The sequence below is a fragment of the Caloenas nicobarica genome, chromosome Z, assembly GCF_036013445.1.
Source record: "Caloenas nicobarica isolate bCalNic1 chromosome Z, bCalNic1.hap1, whole genome shotgun sequence".
In the NCBI taxonomy this organism is placed as follows: domain Eukaryota; kingdom Metazoa; phylum Chordata; class Aves; order Columbiformes; family Columbidae; genus Caloenas; species Caloenas nicobarica.
Genome location: NC_088284.1, coordinates 68,212,648 through 68,236,882, shown reverse-complemented (window position 1 = coordinate 68,236,882; position 24,235 = coordinate 68,212,648). Strand labels below are relative to the sequence as shown.

General features: G+C 40.6%; 1 protein-coding gene across 3 annotated transcripts in view; it reads right to left on the bottom strand.

Annotated features, from left to right (window-relative positions):
- MTAP (methylthioadenosine phosphorylase) overlaps positions 1-13,956 on the bottom strand; it is a 40,898-nt gene extending 26,942 nt beyond the window's left edge. For all 3 annotated transcript variants that reach the window (XM_065656789.1, XM_065656788.1, XM_065656787.1), the window contains exons 1-4: positions 13,907-13,956; positions 8,905-8,991; positions 3,160-3,218; positions 627-794 (exon numbers count right to left, since the gene is read on the bottom strand). In XM_065656789.1, coding sequence (XP_065512861.1) covers positions 627-794; positions 3,160-3,218; positions 8,905-8,991; positions 13,907-13,933 — 341 coding nt within the window. In that variant the 5' untranslated portion in view covers positions 13,934-13,956. The remainder of the gene's footprint in view (positions 1-626; positions 795-3,159; positions 3,219-8,904; positions 8,992-13,906) is intronic.
- Positions 13,957-24,235: the final 10,279 nt, after the last annotated feature.

Here is a 24,235-nt window from a genome sequence, read left to right as displayed (position 1 = left end):
CGGCCCCAAGCCTGACAGCGTTCAAGACGAGACTGCACAACGCCCTCAGACACATGGTGTGAACTGTGGGGCTGTCATATGCAGGCATAGGAGTTGGACTCGATGATCCTTGTGGGTCCCTTCCAACTCAGGACATTTTATGATTCAGCTGCCCATGCTAGTGCAAATACAGCATCCAAAATTTCCTTGGAAATTCCTTGTTCACTCTACTGTTCTGATTGCAGGAAGCAGAACTGTACCTTCCAAGTGTTTTCTTGTGGGATATGCAGCTGAACAGAGTTCTCAGAAAATGCTATTTGAGCTTGTAATTTGAACTTGTATTCCTCCCCCACATCTGAGACTTTTCTCTTCAGACTCTTCCCAAGGAGCTATACTTTCCTTTATTCAAGGCCATTCTTCAAACCTAGGTACTTCTATGTCTGTTAGAGCTGAACTTGTAATCTCATCCCTGTTTCCTATCATGCCTTCTTGTATGAATCTCACTGTTTGCCGTAAGAACTGAGGCTATCGACTCATTTCACAAAAACTTAATTTAACATTAACTTATTATTATATGGTTTAACCCCACTTGTCTCTTCTTTTTCCCCAAAAAACTAAGAACACAATTAAAAACAAATGTTACTCACCTGTCAATGAATTGGTCAATTATGACAAGATCACCAGGTTGTATTTCCTCTCGTAATGAACCACAGGCAGTAGTCACTAAAACATGTGAACAATTTTCTTCTTTTAATGCCCAGATGTTGGCACGGTAATTGACATTCGATGGCATAATTGTATGATGTCTTCCATGTCTGCAAAGATACATGTTGCAAGAGAGTAAAATAAATCAGACTGAAATTGCCTTCCTTCTCCCAGATAATGAGACTTCCAGAAAAATGTAACGACATTGGAAGTGGAACTCACCATTTCAGCTACCTCCAGTGTACCCTCTTTTCCTAACTGTATTAAGGTTCTCTCACTATTTAAGAAGTAGTGGTGTAGTTTTCTTTTGAAATGCAAATTTTTTATGTTCAAGACTGTAGTGAAAGAATCTTGAAAATACAATCCAAATATATTTTAGCATTTTCAAGAGTACAAAAAAGCACTTTTCTCCCAATTTTTTAACTCAGTTCCATCGATTCTGAAAACCAGATACACCCAGGTGTATCAAATTAAATCTTCCATATACTACAACATATTTGTAAGATTTATATACACCTCTACAAACTTTATGCTCAGAAGTGCTGTTTGTATCCTCTCACCCAGAAAAGAGTGGCACATCACAGGAAATTAAAAACAGAAAGAAGGTTGTCACGTTTCCGAAGAAAACAGTAGAATCATCACATTTTCCTCTTTGCTCTTAAAATGATCTGACAGCTTTCATAAATCAGAAGAATGACATTACACTGTTACAGTATATTTTTTCACTAAGACAGGAAATAGCTAAAGTCTTACAAGCACATGCTTTCATGTTATCTCTGTCATCACTACAGAGGTACCTCACTCTCATAATGATTAAACACATTTGAAAATTATTTTCAAACACATAAGAGGAAAGGAGGAACTTAATTTCCTAATTGATTCTTTCACAGAGACCAAAAGGTCTTAAGAACTTCATCAACTGGGAAATGGGAGTTGCATACAACATGACCAAGCACTGTCAGGGAGGATTCCCATGTTGTCACTAGCATTTCTGATATGCTACAAGGCACATAGATCTGTTGTTTAATGTTGCAGTTGTCATACTCCTCTTCTATAATACACAGGCTTTTTTTTTTTTTTTAATTGGTCATTCACAAGAAACTCTGTTATTTTTCCCAAAACACAAAGTGAAGTTGCACGTACTTTAGCCCCAAAAGTAAACTCACAGGGGTCGTATGTGAATGGTCATAAATCCCAGTGAGAACGTAAACCACAGCTGAGTTATTCAGCCATCTGTAGCCCAAGGCCTACTTTGATACAACACAGCTATGAGATTTGGCTTAGCATTTCATTTGAGAAAATGAGAAAAATGTTGTCCATGTGTAATAAAAAGCATGAGCAAAGTCCATGCAAGATAAGTGAAACCACAGACAGAAGTGTGGCTGCAGAGATGGCAAGAGTCAGCAGCTTAATGGAAAAATACTGGCATGAAAAGAATCAGGGCACTGAGCGTACCACTGGATTGCAGTTGCCCTGGTCAGTCTCACCCTGGGCCTCCACACAAATACCTGGTACCTGTGAGCCCAGGTGCTCCCACCTCCAAGCTCAGGCCCCAGCCCTCGCTCCTGGCCTTGAGCCGTGTCACAGGTGTGCCTGTTCCCAGCCCTGTCTCCTGGATGGCCTTCAGACCTAAGCTGTAGTTTACCTCCAGACCTGTTTGATGGGTGGACTTTGAACACATGCTGCAGCATTGTCTCCAACCCTGCCTCTGGCCCTGTCCCCTACTGCTCCCGCCTGGACTCCCTGAATGGATCCTGGACTTGATTCATCACCTTGACTTTCTGGGACTGCTGATGGACCCTGTTATCAGCATCTGGCTTTGCCCGTGCTGTCCAGATGCCGAGCACTGTGTTAGCAGTCTTACATTTAGTCTGGTGGTACACTGGTCCTAGACATCCAGTTATATTAGTGTGAAATTGCCACGCACTCATCTGCAGATCTTGCTTCCAGAGTCTCTTCTGAGTACGGTAATAGATGTCTGAATAAAAATAACTCGGGGAGGGTGAACTACGTGGGATGCAGCCTCCTAAGCAATAAAGGTAACAGCCAGAGGACTCAGTAATTAAAGGGAATGATTTGGAAGAGTCTACCGTGGTACCAGAGATACGGTTCATCTGTAAACAGGCAATTTTCAAGTTTCACAAAGGAAATTTGCAAAAACAGGGAGTAGATGGATTACTGAGGTTACCAGACAACACCTATCTACCTACCTACCACCAGAGCAGTCAGTTCTTACCAGGGAAGCACCCTGACTGGATTTCTCTTTCCTAACTTAAATGGTATTTTTAAGACTCTCAGTCCCTGCAGCATCCAATTTCTTCAGGAAAAAATCCAGGCTTCTGCTGGACTTTGCTAGCAACTCCATAGAGCAAGATGAAATCAGAGTAAAAATTCAGTTAATCAAATGTAAAAGGAAAAAACTTTTGAGAGAACTTTAAGACACATAATATAAAGCCCCTTAAAATGCTCGTTTACCTTGCCAACAGCACGCAGTCCACATTTTTTATCTTTCCCAAAATCAAGGCATCTGATGGCTGCAAAACAAGCAAATAAGAATGAATTATAGCCTGACAATCACATCAGAAACCTTATTTGCTACTTAAAAATAAGCAGGATAGTTATGAAAGGAAATGCTGGTTACCACTGTAGTCTCACATTTTCTTCAGCTCAGAATAAACCAGTAGTTTGATACGGCAGATTTGTAACAGTCTGGAATGGGAAGATCAAACTTGGCACCAGGATTATCACAATTTTTCTGTGTTCATACACCAATATTTCAACCTCTTTATGTTAGGGTTTGAAACAGTAATACTTTCAAATGCTTTGAAACAGTATTTGAAACAGTGTTATACATACATGAAAATAGCAGGATGTAAATGTTGCCTTTAAATTGCTTAGCACATCTCACTCCTTCTGTAAACTTTGGTTGCTTTTTGCTAAACAGGTGCCATTCCCTACTAAAAGCCACCTCCCAACAGATATCACATTTAATTTTTCCCTTTCCATAACACTCCCTATTCTTTTCTCTGTCCCCTGTCTGCCATGACCCCCTAGCTCTCACTTCATGTTCTAGACTCCTCCAACCCACCCTTCGCTCCCCCGCAGTTTCCTGACAAACTCCCTCTTCCCTGCTGCTGTGAGTCCCGCTTTCGGAAAGTGAAGTGTGATATGAGAGAGAACTTCAGGTACGCTGGTGGTGGAAGCAGCGTTGTATTTAGTCAGCCCAGGGACCAGGAGACAGCACACACTCTCCTCTCACAGCTACATGACAAGAACGTGCACTCCTCCTGACTTACCAGCCAGCCAGAGCATTTTGGTTTTAGCTGCCCAGCTGGGACACGTGCCCTACCCTGTAGACCGTCACGCTGCCCACGCAGGGCAGCCCCCAGGTCACCAAATGCTACCACAACAAATTAACTGTGCTGTGGGTTGTGTTCAAGTTTGCTAGTGTCTGGAAAGACTCGCGCATTTGGATTTAGAATTGTTCTGTTGTCTGCTACTTGATATAATTTTATTTGTATTTTAATGCTAGCTGCGAGATTTCAATTGTCATTTAGTTTTATACCTGTTAATTCTATGACACACATTAAAATCTGCAGAGATCTAGAATAAAGTAACGTGTGTCCCACATAGCTGCATCTTAGAGATACTAAGTTCTAACAAAACTACCACTTCTTATTCCCTATTGCACAACTCTTTCTGGTCATTTTTAATGTGAAAGATCTTCAAAGCAGCATAATTTACTGAATCACCTAGGTTTAAATTCTGCCAGACACAGATTCACCATTTTTTTTAAATAAAGGGAATGTTCCAGAAAATTTATTTTTAGAACTGCAGTGTATTCTGTCTTCCTTTAAAAGAAGTCCCCATTTAATATTAACCTATTGACATTTAAATGTTTAATCTATTCACCTTACTTTACATATACTCTTCTGAACCAGACATGGCTTTAAGAATGAAATTTCACACATGCCAAAAGCCCTGCTGTCTAGTTGCCAAGGCATTTTGATGTTACAACATGCCATAAGAATGATGTTTCACAGTAATTAGCATTCAGGGTTTGTTTTCTTTTTCTTTAGAGTTCTCTACAAAACACATTTAGGGCACCTTCCAAGTGACTGCTTGAATGACTTTCTTGCACATGACTGCTAGAAACGTGGCAGAGAAAAAGATCTGGAACGAAAAATGCACTGCTAAATGATGAGCTGAGAGTTTAAGAATTTGCAGATACTGCATCATGGGTCATTAAAAGAGAGGAGATAAGGATAAATCAGTGTGTGCAAAGTTACAAGAAGTGAAAGATAACAGAAATTTCAAATTGTGTTAACCATGTAACAGAGCCAGTATATGTTTCTCTTCTACTCTCTTTCTCCCACAAGTTCTTTCCAGTGCTGTACCTCTGTACTGTTATTGTAGTTGTGGTCGGGAGCTTTGAAATGCTGATAAAATAATATAAACATCCAATGGAACAATCAGAATGTAAAGCTTTAATACAGTATTTTAGAGCAGAATTTAATAAAAGGCCCAAGAAAAAGTTGTTAAACATCAACAATTCATACACATATTTAACTACTTCCCCCTTCCACAAAATCCAGGTCAGATATATATATTACTCAGTGTTGCAAAACAGAAAAGGAAGCAAAGAACCCTGGGCAATTAACCCTAAATTATGACAGTAACAAACGACTGAAATAAATCCCCTTTGTCTGCAACACAAATATGCAAGAAGTATTGTCCATGTGATGCTTATAGAATTCATTTTTTCCTTGGTCTTTCCTCAGAAGCAAGCTGGAACAGAAAATACCCTGAACAAGCAAAATGAAAATCTAAGGAAAACCTGAGATTGAATAGTATCTCATAGGCTCCCCGAGCCTCCATTTAACCTGTAATCTTGTTTAGGAACCAAAATATGTAAATCACTTTGAGGAGGCAGAGAGGAGCTTGAGTATTATGTCATATAGTCTGATTTTCCTGATGCAAGTATACAAAGCTCCTTTGCAAGGTGGAATCCCCCTTGCCCCACTTGTTTGCCAGATATATCTATGACCAAAAAGAGAGGGACGCCTAAAATAATTTTCTAGAACAGGAAGACATTTTGCTGATTCGGGGAAAAGTGATTCAGAACCAAGTTCTGTCATTCAGAAAGTAAAACAATCCAACTGAAAGTATTTACTGAATAAAGTTTTACTAGTAGGTTCAAAATTCAATTATGGAGACAAATGCTGTTGCAAGCCATCTCCTCATCCTATAAGAGAACAATATTTTCCATCTCTGGAGATGGAATGCCAGAAGGTTTTAGGGCATTTTCCATGGAATACCAAATTTTTGATGCAATGAAAATGGTGGAAATAGACAGGGGAGAAAAGGAGGCTGGAATATTAACAGCTTTAAGCATATATTTATTTTTTAAAAAACTAATCTACTGCATTTTTGCTTGTATTACTATTGTAACTTGAAAGATCATGGGAGGATAAATGCCAGTATAGAGAATTGCAAAAATTCTCATACTAGTTTCCCTTAAACTTTTCCATATTTCACCTGAAAAAAAAATCCCCACATTACCATATGATCTAAGATTAGGTATTAAATGATTGTTAGGATTCAAAAAGGCCAAAACAGAAGACAAATCAAGGACTCTGTATGAACAAAATCTAAGTTATTATTCTGCTTCTAAAAATACAAACCCAGCATTAACGAAACACCTATTTTGCTGTTGTCAAATGTCGTATGTGTCAAGGAACAAAACCACCAGAAAGGTTTTCAGCTAAAAGTCTTTTAGCTATGTCCTTGCCAAGAAACTCAAGAATTAAAAACCAAAATTTAAGGGAAGCATAATCGTACACTTTGCATTTTTGCAGTATAGAATTAAATGGATGTACATTTTTTAACTATGCCTTGCCTTTTTTTTTTGGCATTCAGACATTAATTTTCGTTCTTCCTAGTTCTGCTTGAACTAAATAGGCTTCCTGTTGCCTCTCTAATTCTCTCAGCAATTAAAAGACCACAAAGTTCTGAACAGTTTATTTAGATTAAGCCCTTTACTTCTTAAACTTTGAGGCAGATTCTCTCTCCATTGATATCAGAGCTCTATAAAAAAGCACCTTTATGGAAGAAAATTCCCTATTTGGTTTTATTTCAGTAACGATCAAGAACAAGACACACCTTCAGAAAAAAATACTAACATAAACCACATACTTCTAAACTTTTCCAAGTACACTTAAAAAAAAAAATTCTCATTTGCCCTTTCCTATTTGGCAATAGCCGAATATCTCTCATCTCCATTGTTCCACAATGAGAGAGGCAAGCTATGTAACACCTTCCTGAATGCTAAGTCTCAGCAGCAAAGTAAGCAAACACTGATTCACCTAATGATACCCATTAAATTTATGAGGTTTGTTTCTGCTTCAGTTGAAGTCAATCAACTCGACCCACTCAATGCACTTTATGCCACTTTAACTCGTGCTCTAAGCCCTGCAGAATTGCTCCATGAGGACGAAAACTGCATTCAAACACTGAAGTTAAAACAATTCTATGCAGGAGTGAATCTACATGAAACAATCATCAGACAGAGTTCTTAGAAGTTCAGAGCTACAGACAGAGAGAAGAAAGACAGGCCAGCAGTGGTAAGGACAAAAGCTCACTGTTTGGCTGTGCTCCTTTTCACAGACACAGAAGCTCCACAAAGTTGCAGTTTTCCATCCAAGTCAGCTTAACAGTCCTGGTTCAACTCAACACACTATCTAGAATCTACGCTTGGCTTCCTACCGTGACATCTCAGTTATACCCCTCCCCTCATACACAGAGACAGAATATTCACAACTTTAAGTTGAGACTAAGCTGAATGCATAATATGAAGCTCAGACACAGTCAGTCCATTGATCAAGGTTTCCCATAAACCACACCAGGTAACGGAGGTTTATTTTCCCCTATTCATGTTGTATTCTGTGAAGAACACAGGAAAAAGTGCTTCCTAAATGAAATTTTAAAAGCCTTCCACACTGACCAAGGGACTGTAGAAGATTTTTCCACTCCCCTTGTGAAGAAGCCATCCTGCAGATTCTCCTACTCTTCTCAGTAATACTAAACCATCCTGTAGGCCACCTACTGTACTTTAGAATCTGAGTCACCCAAATCTGTTGCATCCCAGCGCTGTGACAGAACAGCCCCACAAATACTGTGCTGCCACTGTGCCCTTAGCTCTGAACTGAACAGACCCCTGTGAGGGAGGTGAAGAGCTTTTCATCCTTCCTGGATAGAAAGGCTTCAGTTAATATCTGCTACAGGCATGGTGCTATTTTTTGCTTTGTGAGCAGTCTCCAGACACAGCCAGGCTGTGACCATCCACAACGCTCAAAAAGTAGGGAATGCAGTGGCAACTGGTTTGGTTTAGCCAGTGGATTCTACTTCAGACCAATGCTGGCTACTGTTCGGAGAGTGGGGCACAGAAAATGGAGGAGGCAAGTTCCCTTCATTCTCTTGCAGTTTGTTAACAGATTTTGAAGGGTCGTGGTAAAGTCAAATGTATTTTCCTGTTTGCTTTATCCTCTCGTAATCTTTGTCTCCTTCCCCTTCTTGAATGGTGTGCACACAAATTCTGCTTGCTCTTTACACTCTTAAGCCATTTTTAAACTCCTTAAACCATTTTCAGTGGAGGCACAGATTCAGATTTTTAATCACACACCACAGTGCTGAGCTTTCTGGCAAGCTTTTACCCATAAAATGGCTCTTGCTACCACATGCCAGATATTTTCTTGTCATTTTCAAATTGGTTTCAAATTATGTGGTTATGAGCATGACTGTAAGGACACCATTGGTATGTAAAGCATAATTCAGTGGTTAGAGGGAAAATGGTGGCCCATATACCTCAAAGGACAGTATTCTGCAGTTCATAAAGTTCCTGGAGTGATCTGACACACACTACAGGTCATACAACGGCACAAATTTGAAGAAGAGGGTTTATCCCTCTTGACTGCAGATTCAGAACTAAGTTTGTAAATTCATCCAATCTACAAGTGAGAAGAGGTATAGTCCCCTTTACACATCGTCTTTGTAACACCTTGTTTCTACAAACTAAGAATCACGCCATACATAGCAACTAAAAGGAAACAGTCCTGTGACAGTACCTCCTTTATGCGTTAAAAGTCTGAAAATTCTTAAAGCATACAAACATATTTAAAAACAGCAGAAAGTCTCAGTAATAAAAAAATAGGTTATACGGACCTTGCCATAGGGAGTATCAACGTATTTTTCCGTTCTTCCTTCCAAGATATCTGGATCATCCAGGCCAGTTCCACCAATAATTCCGATCTTACACAGAAAAGCAAATATTAGTCTTCTTGAGATTACACTCCATTTAACAACACGTCTGAAAAACTTAATAGGCAGTTACAAAATGTATTTTCTACTTCAGACGGGGCTAGATTATGGATCAACAAAACCTAATAAGCTCAGGACAGCTTCCCAGAAGCGAAATTTCAAACGACTAATAATTTAAACAACTGTATTTAACTTGTCCATTTCTTACACTGTGATTCTCCCCTTTAAAGATACCAAATTAAAAAAAACTATGGAAAATGCACAAAGATGTGCCAATTCATCATTTATTCCAAATATAAAAATGAAGGCTGTTATTTGGGAAAGCTGCTAATGAGTGAGAAATACCTGTGTAAAGCATATTATAACAAAGGCTTCTTCTTTATATGGGGAAAAACAGTTCTATACATAATTGCCATACTGAATACCAGGTATTACTATGTAGTATTATACATAGAAAATAATGTCTTTTGCAAAAAATGAGAACATTTTTGTACTAACTTGCCAAGATCTAAGAACTTCCTTGTTTCTGAAAGTAATCTCTGTACAGCTTCTGAAAAGGGGGACAGCTCAACAGCATCTTCAGAAGTGAAATAAAAAGAATCTGCTGACAATTTCATCTGCTGTGAGCACTGCTGGGTTTCTTCACATATTTACAGTTAGGTCATCTGGTACCTAAGAAGATGTAAGTGCTCATTCAAACTTCGCTTGAGCTGGGTCACTAATTGTCTCCTGTGTAGGCACACTGGTGTCAGGTTTTATTCAACTTGCAACCCTTCCCTAAGTAGAAACTTAACAGACTCTTGCTCCTCCTGCTTTTTTAATGAAGTTTTTTCAAGTACTTTTCCCCCAATTTTTTATGGAATTGACTAACAGTTTCAAAGCATAATGGAAATGGAAAGGAGAGGGCAAAGCAAACGGTCACTTAAATAAAATATATTGTATTTCCTTAGGAAATCAGGCTAAATGTCCTGTGTTATGTTTTGATACAACTTACAGTGAAGCAGCATAAGTGACTCACAATTACCACCTGTCATGCTTTAGTAATCACCATTTTCTTGTTCTTGCTCATTGCTCATCTGTTCTAGCTCTTTTGTAAAAAAGAGGGAAGAAAAATGTAATTTGAAACATATATTCCCACTGAGACTAAACTCACCTGTGACTTCATACTCCAGCTAAAGAAAAGTGCATCTGAACTTTCTTGGTTCTAGTTCATCACTGAAAAGTATGTTGGTTTTGTTTTTCTAGTGATAATTCCTTTTCAATCAAGACAAGTTTTCTCTTGAGTCCAGAATACTTCAGTTTTTTGGATGAAATGGGTAGTGTCAGGCCCTTCAGAACCTCAGGCTTAGTAATGGTATTTATAAATAATGTCACCGTTTACCACACAGAGAGAAAATGCTACTGCCTTTTTTTTTCCTCCAGTGCAACCAGTTGTTGCAAAGTTTGTCTCGCTTCTCACTTGAAGAATTCATATCATGGCTGAGTTGTTTATTACTGAAAAAAATATTGGGAACCATTCTGGCATGACTTATTACTGCACAGTTCCACCATTTTTTAGTATTTTTAAAGACAGAAAATTTCTCAAGTAAAAGCTTCCGACTTCAATGTACAACAGCCCTCTTGCATAGTACACACCCGACTGTCTCTTACTCTAGCTTTTTCTCAATTTTCACATTCATAGAGACCTCACTTGTTCAATCACTATATTAATTGGCTCATCAAGCATTTTGTTTCAAAAAGTAGAGGCTCTGTGGCCTTCATTACACATGAAATGCTTATTTGAGAAAGCTTTCCATAACAGATGCTGTGAACGCTGATACACTGAAGTAGTTTTGACAGATCTCACATTTCCTTTTGCTACCCCCGTGTGGACCACGAGGAGTAGTGCAAGGGAAAATACCAGTAAAAATCCACAAACTCCAACCCTGAATATACTCAAGCATTAGGCAAGACCTAGATCAGCGGTGTCAAACTGATTTTCACCTGGGGCCACATCAGCCTCGCGGTTGCCTCCAAAGGGCTGAATGTAATTTTCGGGCTGTATAAATTTATACATATATAAATTGATAGAAAATTCTTTGCAGTAGTATCAACAGGTCTGTTCCCATGTTACTGATGTTGCTTATTTATCACAAACATTCAGATTATTAGATTGTTCATGAAAATCCTGAAAATCACATGAATTTTAGGGCAAATAATTTTTTGCCTTAATAGTCATGTAAGAAGTGTGCAACAGGAGCAACCATAAAACTGAAAATCAAAAAAAGATCACCTTCAACATTGTTCATGCATGCAGTCAGTAAACACAGAAGATCACGACATTAACAGAAGCCAAGATCAAAAAGGTGCCTTTTTATTTTTTTAATTTAGAAAAAAAAAAACCTCCTGCAGTAACTTAACTAGTTTGTTTGGTATCATGCTTGTTTTACCAGTGACCTATGACTTCAGATAGAGAATATTCAAAATGGAATGCTTATACGCCTGAATTTTTATGTCTGGCAAAGTGGAAGTTGTTGGGACTGAGGAAAACATTGCAATGCCAGAGATACCAGCTGCAGCTAAATGACATAGAAGTTATTTTGGAACTGCAATGCTTTAAGGTTCCTATGAAAAGACAGATCCAGCACTGCAACAGACGGCTCCCATACCAGAATGCAGCACACCTTATCTGTTGCAGCACAGGCCTGGTGAGGTTGCTTTCAGATTTGGTTTTGTGTTCCCTACTCCAGCTGCTGCAGTGGCATCATTTCCTGCTTGTGCTGCACAGTTCAGTTCCAGAGCAGCTTCTAAGCCAACAGCTGTGCTGTCAGAAATGGCAGCAGTGCAATAAGCTGTCAAAATATTCGCAGCTCCCAGGGTGGAGAACCCACAGCATGGAAGAACTATGGGAAGACTTCTTTCCAGCCACTCTGGGCAACACTGGCTACAGAAATGTTGGGCTCACTGTAATTTACAGGAGAGCTACTACAGTGGAAGGAAATTTAGGCCAGCAGACATTTGTTGAAGCAGCTGCTTGTCAAACCAAGTAATGGTAACTTGGAGCTGACAGCTCCAGCCCTAAAATGAATTTTATCTCTCTGCAAAAGGATTATTTTACTCCAGTTTACATAATCTCCAGGAATATCATCTGCGTCTGGGGGCTGGAGACCCCAAAATCTGTTTCTGTATTAAATTCTGCTTTAAAGACCTTCTAGTAAATTATCAAAAGGAATGCAGCTGCTCTAGGCTCAGTGAGCAGATACCCTGCCAAGGGAGCTGAGATCTATTTTCACCTAGCAGACCAACCATTGAAGGCAAGGAATGGCAGAAAGAGGTTGACTCTGGGAGAAAAGTCTCATCTTTCCCCAAAAGGCAGAGACAGACACACCTAGGAGTGACCTCAGGAATGGAAAGATGCAAAACTGTATGCCCCATTCCAGACTTCGCATTCTACAAAAGGACACAAAGGACCTGTAAAAATTAATGGAGGCTGTAGCTAAGGTTACCTGGAATGAAATCTAAAGTAAAATGGCACTGCAGTGGAATCAAACATTTTACTATGGTATAGTCCCCTTCAAACATCAGGATGAAGAGCAACAAAAGTGAGACCTAACAAAAAGTTGTCACACCAGTATACAAAACCAAAAGCATTTCTCTGTGGGAGTCCAAAATTAAGTGTACGCCTTCCTTCAGCTGCTGTTTGTTGAAATTCTTCAAATAGGTTCAAGTGCAGACACAGAATTATGACTGCAGTAACAGTCTACGCTTGTCCATCTCGGGGTCTTAAACACCAGTACGTTAAGTGTTGCCAAGATCAGCTATGAGTTTTTGTGAGAACTAAAAAACAATGAATGCATCTGTATTCCTTGCTTCTATTTTGGGGATAATGAGAGGAGGAAAACATCAAAAAGGCTTTAACTCAAAAGGAGATTACAATTTACAATTAATATACCTGCTATCTCTGTAAAATAAAGACAGCTTATAATCAATTTCTACGCACCACAAGAACTGGGCGAGTGATTTCACCTCGGAAAACTAATCAATATTCTGGTAAAAACACAAACCCAGTTTCAGCCTAACTGGCCTGTTCATGCCTGATGCAGGCTATCGCCTTTTGGGGGCATTTTTTAAACATCGGGGACAGACAAGTCTCAGGCAAACCTTCCGTGCCGGCTCACTTCAGCTTGGGACGTGTGCGATAGCTACCAACGCAGCCCGGTCCCTGTCACTGACAAACCCAACACACCCCGGCCGGATCGGAAACTCTGAGAAGCAGAGGCCTCCGGCTTTTATTTAAAAAAAAAAACAAAAAAAACACCCCCAAACAAACCAACAAAAACAACAAAAAGCAAAACAACCAAACAAAAACAACGAAACAAACCCCCAAACAAATAATAATAATAATAATAAAAAAAAAACAAAACCAAAAAAGCCATCATTTCCGGGCCGGCCGCTGGAGGGCCAGCGGGGATGGCCCGGGCCGCCCGCGGGGCACGGCCGGGACACGCGGTCGGGGCCGCCTGAGGCGCGGGGCTGCCCCCGGGGCGGGGGAGAGACCCCGGGCGGGTGAGGCGGCGGCCGCGGGCGGGAACACTCGGCCCAGCGCCGCCCGCCATGTTTCCCGTCTGCCGCCCGGCACCGCTGTGGGGCCGCCGAGCTGCCGGGGCCGCTCCCGGCGGGAGGGCGGGGCCGAGGCGAGGCGGGAAGGGAACGGGGAAGGACGCGGCGGGCGCTCGGCAGCGCCACGGAAGCAGCGGCGTGGCCCGCACCCCCCGCTCCCGCTCCGCACGCCCGCCCGCCCGCAGGCGGCCCGGGACGGGGGGAGGCGACAGGCAGGGAATGGATTGAGGCTGACGGTGGTGGGTGCCGCCTCCCGCCCCTACCGCCGCCCCCTTCCCGAGCCTCGGCGGCGGGGGCGCGCGCTTACCTTCACGGCGGCGGCGGCGGCGGCCATGTTGGCGGGGAGGAGGCGGGCGCGGGGGGCGGCACTCGGGCGGCCGGCCAGCCCGCCGGGGCCGCCCCCCCCAGCTCCCCGGCGCCGCTCGGCAGGGGGCAGCGCCCGCCCGCGCTGAGCGGGGTCTCTCCGCTGACACCGGCCCCGGGCGGCGCAGGGCGGGCCGGGCAGCGCGGCAGCTCTGCGGCTGCGGCCCCGGTGGGAGAGGCCGGGGGTGGCCGAGGACTCCGCTCCCCGGGCCTGAGGGAGCGGTGTGCGGGTGCGAGCCCGGTGGCAGCTGGTGTGTCACACGGCTGCGGTTCTTCAGGAAGCGACTGGGAACACGATGCCGAACAGCTTCTTGGAGTAGAACCTGGTTTATCGCGATTTTGTGTCACAGCATAGAGCATAACTGCTTTGGTTTTCCTCCTCTCCCCCGCCCCCCCCGAATATCTCCTCTCCCGAAGTGGATATTGCCACCCCGTTATTTCTGAGTATTTCTGTTAATATGCTGTTCCTGCACTTCACCAGTGGCCTCATCAGAACGTCTCCAGCATGATTTTGGAACATCGCTATCATCTGGTCCGTAAGCCCTGAAATGTTATTACATCCTTGCACTGTATCCCCAGTGAAGGTTTCGATACTTTCTCAAAAGCTTTCGTCTTGGAAGTGCTTTTGTTAAGTCAATGAGGATGCTGCTATGTTTAAATACCTTTTGAAATCGCAGCCACGGTACCCCTGCTGCTTTATTTTTAATACTTCTGATCTGCCTGTTTACATGTGACTCTCCAGGACTCTTCACTGGCTGCGTGTAACAAAGTCATGCTGCAGCTGGTGGCATGTAAGTGATTTTCTGAGTTGCGCTGCAGTTCCGGGAAAAAGTATTCCACAAATGTTGTGGTATAATATGAATAATTTGTCTACTTAAATGTGTAAGTATGTGCTAATGCCAAGTATTGGCTCAGTCTCTCTGAAAAGTGACTTTCAGATGGTCCGTATTTCAGCCGGACCACCTACTGTATTTGTGGAGGCACTGTGGTTTACTTAACATCCCCCAGAGTTCATCAGTTTTTCAACAGAGGGTGGAACTACACACCACACAATCCCTGGAGCACACTATAAAATAGTGACATGAAGCAAAAAGTGCTTAGTTCTGAATTGCAAGAAATGGCAAAACGAGAGCAAAATTCCAGCTCTAATCTATGTGAAAATTCCTAATTTATAGTATTTGTATCTAAGCAGAAGAGGTTTAATATGATTTAAATTATGGGTGTTCTTTTCAATATTCAAAAATTATTCTGAGAAAAAACTGGAGCATGTTTTAGGAAAAAAAAAAAGAGTTTTATTTTCTTTTTGAAGTACTCATATATAGAAAGTGCATATATTTAGCTCCTCAAACTAAATATAGACTTAAGTGATATGAAAAGGTAAACACTATATCATCATGTATTAATAATTACAGTTTTCCTCTTAATGATATTTTTCTTGTTGCCACATCCCATACATTTAATTAGAACAGTCATTTTACCATAATATGATCTAACATTTTGAGAAACATGAATAGTTTTGATATATTTATTACTATAGATATAAATATCAGCTGTAGAGCTTTCAAAAATAGCCAGTATTTTGTTAATTGGAACTACTTATTTTCAAAAGTATTTGTTGTAGGTTTTCTTTAAAAGCAACTTTATGTATCAGAGAGACCTCAGCCATCCAGACATGCCCTTTTCACATGCCACTTGGTACTGTCTGTTAAAAAATGTCACGTATCTGCTAGTAAATGCAGACTCGGATTCCTCACTGAACGCATGTCCTACATTTTGTTGCAGCTGAGAAATCCGCTGAGATCTGTGAGGCGGTTCATTCTGTACCAGAAAAAGGATATTCCTGACAAGGCAGTAGCAGCTAATGTGCAACTTGTATTTCAGCTGGAATTTGCTTTCTGTGCAGTTTTAAACACTTTGCCCTCTTGTCTTCAGTGCATGTTAGAAATCTTCATACAAAGCTGGGATGTTTGTCACAGAGGCTGAAGACTTCTTACTGCAGTTCAAAATGTGAGACTATACTGATGAGAAATGCACTTTGGAAAATCATGGTTTAATAAAAGGAGAAAGAAGGACATGGGTGAAGTTATGTGTTAACTTCTCCAGCGTGGTGTAGTGTAGCCATAAAACCAGGTGAAGGCTGAAATTTACCTTATTTTTCTCATTCTAGGTTGGTCTTTTTGTTGAAGGTATATGTCCCGCTTTCAGTGCATAGAATCTTTGAGTACATAATTTTTGCCAATTCCATTTGTTTAATTCTACTACAATTTTCCTCCATTGAATTGCTTATAAAAAGCTGTGACAGTCGTGTTGCAGTGTTCATCTTTTACCACAACCATGTGCAATCTGTTTGCTTTTCTGGTTTTACTTTTTGCTTTGTTTTGAATATGAGAGCTCATTGAAAATATTCAGTAGTTGAACTCCTAGTGGCCATGAGTTAAAAGAGTCCTTTCTTACTCCCATTTAAAACTTGTGCTAGCTGTTCCTGGACAGGCTGTTCCTATGGGAGTTTGAAACTGTAGCTGTCCAGAGAGGTACCAGCTTTCTAACTTCATGCTTATGGACTCTCTATACTATGTGTATTTTGTAGGAGTATTACTCTATATAAAGCTCTGTATATGTCCAGGATAAATCTGAACACACAACAGCAAGCAGAAAAGCCTGTTCATGATGAATTGTTAATGACATGGATACCTCAAGAAATGTTGAGCTGTAAGCTCGAAAGAAGCTTCATTAGATGGGGTTTCTGAAGTTGTCTAGTCTGAGCCACTGTTTTGGCATGCTTCAGACAGTGGGTGGACAGTTTATATTCAGAATCAGAAAAAGGATCTAAGAAATTGTATTACTGCAGACAAACTAAATACCTTTTGAAATTCAACATCATGCTAATTTCAATTTAGCAGGTAACTAGTAAGGAAATCCTGTATCAATATGAAATTTTGCACTTCTTTGAGTGAGCTCATTGTACATCAACAGCTAGTGAATTCTGATTACTCCCACCAACTTATAACCTAGGTCAAGCCATACATGGATTCAAACCTTCAAGAGAATTTAGCTACTCAATAACAAGTAAGAAATAGTGCTTAGTTAGATACACATTTTGAAATTATTTCATCTATGTACACAATATGCTTTTGGTAACTCAGTTTTGAGTAGCTCAAAATTAAAATGCTGTTATAGGACTAGAGATGGAATCTGGTTTAGTGACTGTTCAACAGGAAACTGTAATCTAGAAGTTCTTAACACAGCATTTATCATTGTGAGTAGTCAGTTTTCTATCGCAGCCATTTGCAATTGGAAGCAGATTATCAAACACCACCCCACCAAAAACACCACCACAATATTCAGGAAAACATTGTGAACATGGATTTTCACAGTGAACACGCACTATTAAAAAGACACCAGTTACACAATTACTAGAGAGGCTGCAATTTTAGTTCACAATTCCATTTATGACATTATAGAAAATCTTGAAATAAAGTGATACCTTTATGTTTTCTCAGACAGTGCACTTTGTATTTCATATTCTATACAGTGGAATGTAGATCCATTTATCTGAATAAAAAGGAGTCATTTAGTGGAGTTTCATTTCACTATTTCGAAAATAAAATAAATGCACAGTGACTTGGAGTTTCCCTGCTTTGATTTGTTAGTATTTCAGGTGTCTTATGGGCGGTGTGTCCTTGGTGTAAGTTAAATAATGCACAAGAACTAAGTCTCATTTACACCTTGCACTACTCAAAAATACAAAAGAACCTTAAAATGAAAATAAATAATTTATGCACCGGATTAAAGCTCTTCAAACTTGAATGTAAAGTGTAATTTTTTTGTGTGTCAAGAGATTCTTTGTGAAAAGTCCTTATGTAGTCAATACCTGAAGACCCTGTCCTTAGAAGTACTGATGGGAAGGTTGGACAACTGTGGGAAGGTCCCCACAACTGTCTAACAGTTTTTATTATGTGCCTGGCAGAGCTCTGAAATCTTGGCCAAATGAACTGAAATGTTCTCACTTGTATAAGAAGCACTTTAATTACACAAAGAGTATATTATTTAGTTAAATATAGAAAACAGTCTATGTGTAAGAAGGTAATTCTTCACAGTGCAAACCAGGGTTGGGAGAAGAGGGTCTAATGTGGTCAGATAATTAGGACATAGCGACCTTTGAGTTTTAATCCCTTTTCTGACATCAGATACTTTTCTGCATTTAAGTAATTTAAATTCTGTCCCTCCTGTCATAATCATAATGATAATCAACCTTAACTATGTTTAAAGGGGTGTCCAGATTAGCTAGGTTGTTTTTGTGAAAATGCTTTGAAGATGAAAAGCACTGTATCAAGGTAAAAGGTCTTCTAATTTTTTTATTACAACAAAAGTTGCTGTAAAGAAATAAAAGTGCTGTGTACATGTAACTGAGCTTTGAGTTGCTTTAGCTAATGTTACTTCAAAGAAACAACATTAGGATTGAAAAGAGAGGAAAATAAAGGCTCAGTTATGTCAAATTTACCTTCTGCATTTGTTAGTGCAGATCTCGGTGTCAAGAGTTCCCGTTATAGTGTACTGCATGTAGACTTCATTGTTTCTGTCCTACAAATTCACAAAATAATAGTGATGGAGTATTGCACATGTGTTAGAGTGTCCTCTGTGTCCTGTATCAGCCAAGACTTGACTCAGAGAGGAAGCCCATATTTACCATATAATCATACCATGAAAATAGCTTTCTCTTGCATATTCCATGTAAACTTTATGTTTTCTTCTGTAAACTGGAAACAATTTGTTGGACCCTTTCCCCAAAGTAACAATTTAAGATTTCAACTGACTTCGGAGGAAAATGAATGTCTGTGTTTGGTGTGCAGACAAATATATTTTAAGCATAAACTGCAAGACTACTGCATGGAAGCATCCAAACATCACGTTCAGGAATATTTGAAAGCCTAAGTTTCCAACTGTTTATTACAATCCACCACCTAGAGTTTATTGCTTCTACAGCTCTCTTGTGGAGCAGGAAGGTCTGTGAACTCTCAAAAGCATGCCAGCAAAAGGCTAACTGCTGAAGTTCAAGCAACCCTTATCAACAGCTAAAGCAAAGGTGGCTGTCTTTACATTGACGCTGCTATGGGACTGTAACACTTTACATTGGTCCATCCATTTGCAAAATGAACAGTTGGCTTTTCCAACATTTGCAGTAAGTGGAAGTATCTTCAAGGGACCATTTTAGCAACACGGGAGCACCAGGAAATCCCTTCCCTAGCATGACTTTTTCTTGAGGAGGAACCATCAAGAAGCCGACCACATCAGTTTCAAAGCTGTGATGTGCTCCTTGAGCACTAAATAGCCTTAATCAGGTAAAGATTGCACAGTCCACAGAAAGAGGAACTCTGCCAAATGCAGGTGAGAGGAGGAGAATTTTTCAGCTTACAGGTAATTTACCGATGCAGTATTTTGGAAGGCTTTCATGCAAAGAAACGCACACTGTATGAGATCAGGACTATAAACTACTACAAGATAAGATAGTTAGGTCCAGAACCTTGACATTTGACATTACTGGCACAAGTTACTTCAGAAAATAAAATCCATACTGCAATTAAGTGTTATACGGCCTCAAAGTCCCCATTATCTTCAGTGATGCCACAGAAGAAAGGGAAGCCCAGATCATGTAGGAAATGATTACAAAAGATGAGCATTATTTGAATTAACATCTGCATTGGTCTGCTAGAATTAGAAATGTGTGCCTCTCCCTGATGCTGCCCCCATACCAGTTAGTTTTTGTGCATGAAGTACATGAGTGCATCTGTATCACCTGTGCATAGAAGTGCTTATACAATTAATCTAAGTAGCTATAGTACAAGCTGCCTCCCCATGCGGCTCTGCTGGAACTTGCTTACCTACCACATGTTTCTACTTCCAGCAGTTTTTTAACCAGGCACATTAGCTTAGGTCTACATCCATCACACAAATGTTAAAAAGGGAGGAATGAAAAAGACTGGCATAAATTTTCCACTGGTTTATGTTGAGGTGTAGTTTTTCGAACTCCAGCCGGATTTTGTTTAGCCGTGAATCCACTCTGACTGCTTCTTCACTTCAGGTGCCTTCCTTGGCTCTGCTCAGGCATCACTCCTGTATGACTTTGATGACTAAGAGTTATGTCCGGGTGATTGTGCGCTGCGCCGCAGGGGCCTGTCCCGGGAGGCAGGGTGACTCAGAGGCTCTGACGCAGATTGCCTCCCCGCTTCCTCCCGGCTGCGGGCGGGCAGGTTCTCACTGCTGGCCCAGCGCATCCTGCAGTTGGTACATGCCCATCCCACGCAGTCCTGCTGTGGACGGTGAGTAACGGGAGTGGGGCCAGATCTTCACCTCCTTCGTGCCTCTGCCTGCTCCCATTAAGTGGGCTTGCAGTCCCGTTTCTCTGCAGTTAAACCCCTGGTCTGGCAGGTCCCCGGCAGAGGTGAATGGGCACATGGGCATTTAATGCTTCATTCTGAGATGGCACTTCTAGCTTACATCTGACTACACTGTGCCAAATCAAGCTCGTACCACTCTTTCCTGTGAGTCCATTGCAGGTACAGATCACATGCTTCAGCAGTGTGATTTAATTCTAGCAGTGAAATAACTCCTTTTCCTTGTATGAGCAGCTTCTTTGCTAATGTAGCCTGTGTGACAACACTGGTTAAGCCTTGATGTATAATTCACTTTCTAGTTCATCATCCAGTTTTAAACAGAAATTAAAAATTAGGTCCATGTATGTTACCTGAAAAAGAGAAGTTTTATATGTCTTCTTTCGTTGCCATCTTCCAAAGTAATAAAAGAAGCTTGAGCTAAGTAGATGACAACTTAAAAAAGTTTAATTCAGTAACTATTGTAAAATATTTGGAGTGAAGCAAAAGAGGTATTTGAAAGTTTAGACCTAATACTTTAGTTGGTTTCATGATAGGGTGACTAACACAATGTAGTAAGAGGAGTAAAATAAAACCCTTAAATTGAAGGACATATTACTGTGCAGCTTAGTAAAGCAACAATGCTTTGAACAAAGAGTTCACGTCTGCTGGCATCCATTATGTGTATGGCATTCATCTTATTGTAGTAGAGAAACATGCAATATTTAAAAAGTATTTCTCCTAAAAACATGCAAATGAGATGGGAAAATTACTTACAGATGATAGGCTAAAGGCTTGATAAAGAAAGAGGTCAGGGTGTTGATGTACTGGTGCTCAGGTCTCTATGTAGGTGATCAGTTGATGGGGAGAGCTGCACAACTTGTAATGAGATCACAGTATCCCAGATGCCAAGAGGGACATCGCCCAGAGCTTGCAGAGTAACTTCTGTGTTGTCCCTGCTACAGGTTGAGTCATTTGGGAAACCCAAGCAGGAGGGCAGTGCAATCGTTGTGAGTAGTTCTGCCATGTTCATGTCTGCAAAGAGAAGGGAAAGAATTTCCCAAAAAGCCTTTTCCAGGAGAATTCTCTGGGTCTCAAGTGAACACAGAGCTGCATCCTGAGACATCACTGCCCAGGGATCTGATTCTCACCCAGACTCAGGCACAAGGAAAAGAAAGAATTGATTGTGACAAGGAATCTCCATCACATGCTCAGGTGACAGAAGGAGTTTTCAGAAGCTGAAATATTGTTTGTGAAGAAAAGTATATCTAATTTCTACTCTTCGCCTTTGAGCAAGATTTAAGAGATAGCTATAAGGTAAAAATCACAGTTCTTGGTATCACCATCCTTTGCTGCTGTTTTTTAGCTACTGTAATAAGTACAACATGATTAACAAGAGTATTGTTGTGCAGGATGTCTCTTTTCTGAAACTGTGCCTTGCTTTAGCCACAAGTGTATTATACCTTTGCAAGGAAAAATCTTTAGTTTAGACAAGAAAAACTGCTATTAATTGTGAGAGCAGGGCTTTGCAATGGCATAGTGTGTATTGAGATAGTCTCTGCCCTCTCACTTAGCTTCCTCAAGCAATGGCAAGTTGTAGTAGTCCAAATCCTATTTTTGAGCTAATTTGCATTAAGGATTCATCTTGATGCTGCTGTGCACTTGGTGTCCCTCTACTCTCCTAACAACTCAACTGTCTGCACCCCTCCCTGCTCAAGAAAAGGACTTTGCCAAAACTTCCCAACTTTCCTCAGGACAATGAATAAGAAGAGATCTAAATTTTGATTACTTCACAGAATTCTCGAACAACTGTGGAAAGCAGAAGGAAAGCAACAGAAGACCGTGATTGTGTCTAGAGTTAATTAGCCTGAATTAAATGAAGTAGGAATAGTTTAGGAGTCTAAAAAACTGCATGGACAGAATGATTTGTTTAACAGGTTTGTGAGCCCTGTGGAATCACTGTTGTTGTTCTGAAAATGTCTTTTTTTTCCTGATTTCTGATTTAAGAAGGGTAGATTTATTTAACAGGACCATCTTTTTCTATGCAATTATTATAAATCCTTGGATGAAGAAGGGGGAAGGGTTATGCTGGGGCAACTGATTTGTCTTGTTACTCTAATGCATTATCAAAATAATTTCAGTTTAATAAGCTTTAGAAAACTGTCAAAAGCTGTCAGCACTGTAAAACCCTGCAGCCATAAAGAAGCTCCATGTGTTGATTGTCCTGCCATAAGGAAAAAGCAGGGGGCTAGAGGAAAAAGTGCACTGCACAGATACTCTACAGACCCCTGTAAGGACATTCTCAGTGGGCCTGTGATTGGGATTTGTGCAAAATTAAGAGCTCTACAGTCTGAAGGACCACATGGTTGATGAGCATTTCTTGGCAGTCCTGAAACAGGACATACCACATTTTATGGATTTAGGTAGGAGCTAAAAGACGAAAATATTGCTGGAGGGCACATTATGGAGCTGGGGTACTTCAGCTCCTAAATGAGGAGACATCTGAAGAAGTAGTTCTTAACGCCCTATTTAGAAAGTACTCAAAGTCACTGCCTTTGGTGGGGGTCTAAGAAAATCATTTTCAACAAGTGTGTAGGAAAACTGCTTACTCTACAACAGATTGCATGATCCCATGACTCATTTGAACTGCAGAAAGTTGACTGGGAAAATAAAGAAAAATTGGCAGAATAACAAAATAAATATAAATTGATGTGTGAGCAGGAAGGACTCAGTGCTATCCTGTGTGGGTGTACATACTGATGGCCTGAATGTGCTGCTTACTATTGTTGTGAAAAAGGTGCTAGTTTAAAAAAATGGCAGAAGAGAAGTGAGGGTTTTCGAAAGGTCTTGGCAAAGAGCTGCTGACTCAGTGGGAGCAGAATAACTTCAAACCTATCTGAAAGGCAGCAGTAAGTGCTCCTTTATCTTCAGTGTTAGTAACAGCTGTGTCACGGACTTGTGAGTGAAGTTAGCCTTACGATGATAGCTTTTTATATAAGACACAGAAAATAATGGCTATAGAAGAGAAAAGACCAACAAACTAGAATACACAGCTACTCTGTCTAGGTGCTTTGTCCTGATTATCTGATCTATTTTTCAGCTGATATTCTTGTCAGGGGAATTTCTATTTAGTTGTCTCTATTAGTCAGTAGGGAACTGTAAAGAAAGCAAACAAAGTATTCTTGACATGAGTTGATGTTCTGCATTGTATGCACTCTGATGTCCTGGACCACAGTAGAAGATGACAGGGCCTGTGGAAGCAGAGTGCATGCTGGTTCCCCGTGAAAGGTTCTTTGCACCACGCATAGGGAAGGAAAAGACAGAAGCTTGTGATCCTTGTAGACAAATACAGCCATTTAATAGCTTTTAACCTTGACATTCCTCTACAAAGAAGAACAAGGAGGGAGATGAGGATAGAAAAAAATTAAATAGTGCTTAAGCTTCACTTACTTATTTTAGAGGATTTTTTTAGGTCAAATATGACATATTTGACCAGTCTGCCTCTGTGTGTACCTACACCCTCTTTTCTCACCCCCTCCTGTTAACTTCTGACATTACTGTCCAATCTCAGTATAATCTGGGAGGGAGAGAAGTCTCAAAGATAGTGGTTCCTTTAAGATATGTGAAAACGTATGTCTGGGCAGAAGAAGGAGAGCCAGTAGATAATTGTCTCCTTCCCACCTCTTCTTACAAAGGAAGAGGCTAAAAACCTGTCCTTCTATTGTCAAAGAGAAAATCCTTCTGAAATGTACTGGAAACCAGGCTTCAGTGTTTCTGCTACTCAGATGGCTATATTTATTTTTTTAGTCAGTTACATTCCAGTCAAAGAAGCAACTGGGTACCAAGACATATTTTTATAATTCACTTGTAAGTGTGCAACTGAGACAAAACACATTAAGCTGAAG